General features: G+C 35.0%; 1 protein-coding gene across 1 annotated transcript; it reads right to left on the reverse strand.

Annotated features, from left to right (window-relative positions):
* Positions 1 to 4427: 4427 nt before the first annotated feature.
* On the reverse strand, positions 4428 to 5327 carry LOC104849134 (taste receptor type 2 member 1-like). The gene has a single exon (XM_010605430.1). It carries the CDS (start codon positions 5325 to 5327, stop codon positions 4428 to 4430), a length of 900 nt encoding a protein of 299 aa, XP_010603732.1.
* Positions 5328 to 6173: the final 846 nt, after the last annotated feature.

Here is a 6173-nt window from a genome sequence, read left to right on the forward strand (position 1 = left end):
AGAGAGAGAGAGAGAGAGAGAGAGAGAGAGAGAGAGAGAGAATATGGATATTTATACTCCAGTATAGTATTCCTAAATATTCAATCTGGATATCTCCTTTTTTGTATGTGTTTAATAATATATATATGTTCCTGAGAAGCATTTTAAACTCTTATTTATAAGGGATTAAGGTGAATTAATTTCTTGGAAAGTCATTTTATAAAACAAATATAAGTTTTTTTTTCTACCCTATGGCTCAACCTACTGACTTCTGCTCAACAACTTATGGAGATAGTTTCATTACCAAATCCTATGCAATTAGGCACATAACTCTTGGCAAGATTAAAAAAAAACTTTATGGTATGGAAAATTTCAAACATACATAAATGTTTCCAACATAAAAAGAAGACCAAAATTGTGTATTCCATCCCCATCCCTATGAAAAGATCATCCTGCTTTAAAATTACCAATATATGGCCAATCTTGTTTTTAAAACTTTCGTTAATATATCTTGAATTTCCCTCCACTTCTCTTATTATTTTGAAGCATCACACTATTTTATAACTAATTATTTCAGAATATTGCCCTTTAAATTAACTATGTTTTTATTTTAAAACATAAGAACAGCACAACATCTTTGAAACTGAACGTAAACGCTAATATCAATGAGTATTGTGTTACCTATTATGTGTCATTAATGATTTTGGTTTTGCTTTTTTCTTTATTAATTTTCCTTTTGAGGAGGTTAATTACTTCCTCACATTTAGTATCAAATTTCCTATAACCCAAGAGTTAATTTTATATCTTTGTAATGGAATATAAAAGTTTCATTGCCAATTTCCCTCATGGTTGGAGTCTTCTGACTGTTTCAACTATTATTTCATTTAAAGAGAAGTTAGCCACTAGGTGGGAGCAGCGCATTACTCAGAAGTTTCTCCCAGTTTATAAACTGAAAATTAAAACTAAATCGTCTTGTACTGTTTCCCTGATGTTCAGTTTTATGATTTTTTTTCTTGCGAAAATGGCAGTAAAGTTGAACTGACTAATTTTTTGGAAATAGAAATAACCCATCTTCACTCTATCTGATTTTATACACTCATTTTCATAGAGATGGATACTATTCTTAATAAAAAAACATGATTAAAGTACCTATTTCTGTTCAGTTCACTATTGTTAATTGTAGGAATTAAAATACAAATGAGCATGGCCCGTGATTTCAAGAATATTACAAATAACTGGCTAGAATAGATAAAAATTATACAAATGGATCATGAGAGGATTATTAAATTACAAGTGACTTATCTGGGTAATTAAACTTAGGAAATTAATAAGAACATCTCTAAAGTCTGAGAATGTCTGAAGATTTCTTAGAGTAGCAGCACAACAATTATCCTTGGTGACAGCATCATACTTAATAGAAAAGAAAAGAAGGGAAGGAAAGGTGTTTGGATGAATTAACAGCATAAGCTACTCCTTGAAATTCTCTTTAATGTTCTCTTGTAGGCATTCTCAGAATTTTCTGACATGGAAATATTATTTTGAAGCTAAGTGACTGAAATTATATGTACAACCACCAAATACTTTTCCTTAAGTGGATACTTATGAACATCATATACGAAAATGTTATTGTACATGAAACTGCAGGATGTATAAGGATCTGTTTCTCAACTTCCACAAAAGCAAAAAGCTAAAAAATTATGGCAAATGAAAACTTCAGCACACTGATTTATATATATTTAGAAATTAAGGAATGAGCACATTTTTGAATGCTAAATAACATATTTATACAAATGAATTATCTTAAAATGAATTATAGTAATAATTTTATCATATAACAGCTAGCTACAGTTTAAAATACTCTGTAAGTTAAGAAGAAAATAAAATAGACCTTAAATTATACTCAGAAGAAGAGAAGAATGACAGTTTTTTTTTACTGGGAAAAAGCAATAAATAATATTATTGATACTACCCCATAAACACTCTAATTTCTATTTTTATTGCTTTTTTTTTTTACCAAGGGAACAATTTCCAAGTGGGAAATAACAAACATGATAAGAAAGAATTTATGCTTAACAGGGAGGAGATAGTAAAGTAACGTAATTATTTACATAAATTCAAGCCCATAAAATTATATGTATCACATAGCAGAACAATAAGAGAGTTGGCCCTGGCAAATGAGGTGGTGCCTTTTGCAAATTTGTTTAGAGGACTATGCGCTGTAAGTCAAGATACTGAACATTACACAGAGCCCCAGTAAATTCTAGGAAAGAGTTTTAAACAAGTAATCAGTGATTTCTGTACAAGGGACTTTCTAAGGAATTAGATATGGACATATCTGTCTAAAAAACAAGTTTATGCACGAAAAACAGACACCTAGTAATCTGTAGTGCTAGCAAATTGTGCCTAATGTTCAAAGCTCACTGACAAGGGACTTCTGAAATTGAGGGCCTTTTCTTCAGCTCTGCATGTTCAAGACCCAGACTACAGTAGGGGCCTTGACTAGTGTGAGCGGCGCTTGGAAACAGGACTTGCCTTGCTTGTATTTACTTACCAGGCCAAATTTCCACAACACACTGCGGTGCACCACGGCCGATAATGGTGTACAAGACACTGTAGTGGCCTTTCCTGAGAACTTGGGCGAGAATCGTCTTCCCGGCCCTTCTCAGCTCACATCCTCTGGTGGTCCATCAGGTTTGCTTTATCATTTCCTTCTGTCGGTTGCCTTCTGTGGCATTCTAAAACGCTTCCCTTTCCTGCCTCATTAAAAATACTGTGCCTACCATTCTAAAGGGACATATACTTTATCTTTTAGAGTACTAATATGAAGTTTCATTTTATCTCTTCAATTTCAAAACAGTAGTGAAATGCATGTCTTTTATTTAACGGTAAATGAAAATCTTCTTTGACCCAATACAATAATTTAAGCCTAACTGGCCTTTGCTCTGGGCCAAAAACTGTTCCAGTGTTTTACACCTGCTAACACCTGCAGACTGACAGCAACCTCTGGAAGTGGGTGCTTTTATTATATTTTATTATTACAGATGAGACTGAGGGAGCGAGTCTAATAACATGTTCAAGTTTATAGAACGAATTAACGGCTCGCCATGTGGAAATCCATCCAATTTGCTTCAGAATCCAGGTCCTTAACCAAAGTGACTTTAGGCTGGTGGTTCTCAGAGTGTGCCCCTAGACCGTGAGTGTTAACATCACATGGAGACTTGCTAGCAATTCTCGGGCCCTACTCACCACCTAGTGACTCAGAGACCCTTGAAGTGGGTCCTACCAGCCTGTGTTAACAAGCACTCTTGGTGATAGTTTCACGTCTGTTCTCATTTGAGAACCTCTGCCTCAGAGAAGAATGAAAGAAATGCTAGTACAGATTTTAAATTTTCTTTTATCTAGTAGCAAATCATTGCACATATACATACAAATGCATCTAGTTTTTCCTCATCCCAACCACTTTTAATCTACTTTAAACAATTTGTTGCAGTTAAAGTATCAACATTTATTTGTCCAAGATGCTTTTATAGATTAAAATAGATACCCTAAGAGATAAATGGTATTGTAAAAGATATTTCTCTCCCAAGCAAGACTGTTCAAGATTCTTAAACAGCAGAATCAATTCAAACCTAGCAAAAAATTTCAAAGCTTTTACTTTAGATCTTCAAATGATTTGCTGCTGCCATGCCCCAGACAAGAGTCCCAGTTGAAAAGAATGTCTCAGTTGTCACATGTTTGACTGCTGACACTTCATTGTCAGCAACCCTCCTTACATTTTCTCTGGGACTGAGTTCAATACTTCAAGAAATTGAAAATTATTTCTTAGCTTTGTGAGAAATGGAGATCTTGTATTTTGTGTATAAGTACACAAGCAAGGTGGCTCAGTCCTTTGCCATACTTTCCCATCTCCCCACCTGAAGTTAAAAACAAAATGCAACCAGTTAAAAACAAAATGCAATCGCTGGCTACTTTGCTGTGGAACGTGATTTTATCACATGATTTGTGTTTTACTAATGCACCTCTTGAAACATAGTTAAGTGCCCCCAAACTGCCAAATAATTCTGTTGTTTTAAGTCTTGAACTAGACCAAGATGCTTTTCTCTCTCTTAACCAGAAGATTCCCATTGGGTTGGGAAGATAGATAAACTGAGTAAAACATTGACTAGCTACCGGAAGTCTTAGGACTTTTTTTCTTATTTCTACAACAAACTGGTACTTCAGTGCAAATGCTAGTTAGTAACATGTATTACCATCACAATATTTTTGATTACACAAGCCCTGGACAGAGAGATATTCTATCCATCCAACGTCAGAATTAGTATCGCACATGTCTTGTGATGAAACATGCATATGAAATTGCCACAAAGAGAGGAAAAGTAAACTCACAAAACAAATAAATCCATTGAATCCATATCAAGGAGAAATATATCTCACAGCCATCCTTATCTTCATTGTTTCTTTTTGAGGCAGACAATTCTCCTGAATGATCGTTGGAACTTAGAATTACTCAAGATTATTATAACTGAATGGCCAGCAGGAAATGCTGCCATTATTTCCTTCATTACAAAGAACTGAGCGCTTCTGTAAGGAACTCTGAATGTCATATTTGCCATGAAGGCAGCAAAATAAGAAACAAAGAAGCAAAAGAATGATACCACTGTTTTTAATGCATTTATATGGGCTTCTTTCTTGGGATTTGAAGAACCATGAAGTCCATTTTGCATCCGATGTGTGTGCTTATAAAGAGAGACGAATAACAGAGAAGTGCAGATCACAAATATGACTAGAGGGAATATCAACGTCAAGTTAGGAAGAAGATATGCGTAAGTATCCAGTGTGTCGACTGTCGTCCTCCCCTGGGTGTCATTTCCGAAGACATCAATAGGCACTCTCAGTCCAATACATAGAGCTGCAGTGCTCAACGATGCCAGCACACTTCCCAGAAGCAGCCAGTATATGAGTGTTGAAATTCTAAATTTCAACCAAAGAAAATAGGACTGAGTGAAGACCGAAATTTTGAGGCAATAAAACACAGAAAGGCAAGTAGTGAACCAGAAACTGGTGGAGTTGAAAAGCATCCAAATGAATGTTATTTTTACATTAGAAATAAATTCTAAATAATTGCATGAAAAGAACACAGAGACCACACTGTGTGCCATTAACATGATCTGCAGGCCCAGTCTAGATAATGCTATACATATTAAGAGGATTTGCATTGGCGATACCTTTCTGATTTTGATGAAGTCTTTACAGTTCACAATTAAAAGAAATCCATTTACTGTAATTCCTGCAAAGAATGTTGCCAACATGATGGTCATATGAACAACACTTAAGAAAGACAAGGCCATATTTCCTATGATGAACCTTAAATACCTTCTCCTGATGATCTTGCACACAGGAACATATAGAATTGAGAAATCTGGTCTTCTGTCAACTTCTGGATCATAGCTGGATTCTTATACTCACTTTTCCAATGAGGAAGAAAACCAAATGGACTCCCTTTGAAATCAGGTGCTCTTCACATGAAAATGTGCTGATGCAAATCCAAGCATTTGAATAGTGCTTAAGTCTTCCAATTACATCATCAGAAAAATTGTCATATATGCCCCGTTCCATTTTTGTTTTTTGTTTCCACAAAGCAATATTTTTAAGAGGCTAAAGTAATTAGATGGTAAGTGTATTAAAAAGAGAAGACACAACTGCATTTTGTCACTGTCTGCAGTGGTCATGGGCTCCCCAAGGTTTTGCTTCTACTAGCTGATGAAAACAAATGTCAAGGCTCTCTGTTCAAATTTCCCTGACACCCCTCCTGTACACACCATGCCTGTCCAGAATATAGCAAGACTGATCCCATTTCTATCTCTTCTAGAGATAGTTTGATAACCTGCATACTGATTCTGGTTTTCATTTCACACTTTTTTTGTCTTTCTTTATATATATACACATATATATTATATTATATATATTTTAATTTTTCTGATGTGTTGTTTACCTTGTTTCCTTGGCCACTCCAAGGCCTTCCCACTTCTAGGTACAGGTACAGAAACTTGATTCAATCCCAAACACTGGACCATTGGGTGAAGGAAAGATAAATAGAACTTGAACAGGTGATCGCTTAGTGTATTTAAGACTAGTTGTATATATGAACGCTGGCATTTAAAAAGGTCTGGTAACTAACTTTTTTTGGATGGTTA

Source organism: Fukomys damarensis, unplaced genomic scaffold (genome assembly GCF_012274545.1).
Source record: "Fukomys damarensis isolate Sample0158 unplaced genomic scaffold, DMR_v1.0_HiC HiC_scaffold_4, whole genome shotgun sequence".
NCBI classification, from domain to species: Eukaryota; Metazoa; Chordata; class Mammalia; order Rodentia; family Bathyergidae; genus Fukomys; species Fukomys damarensis.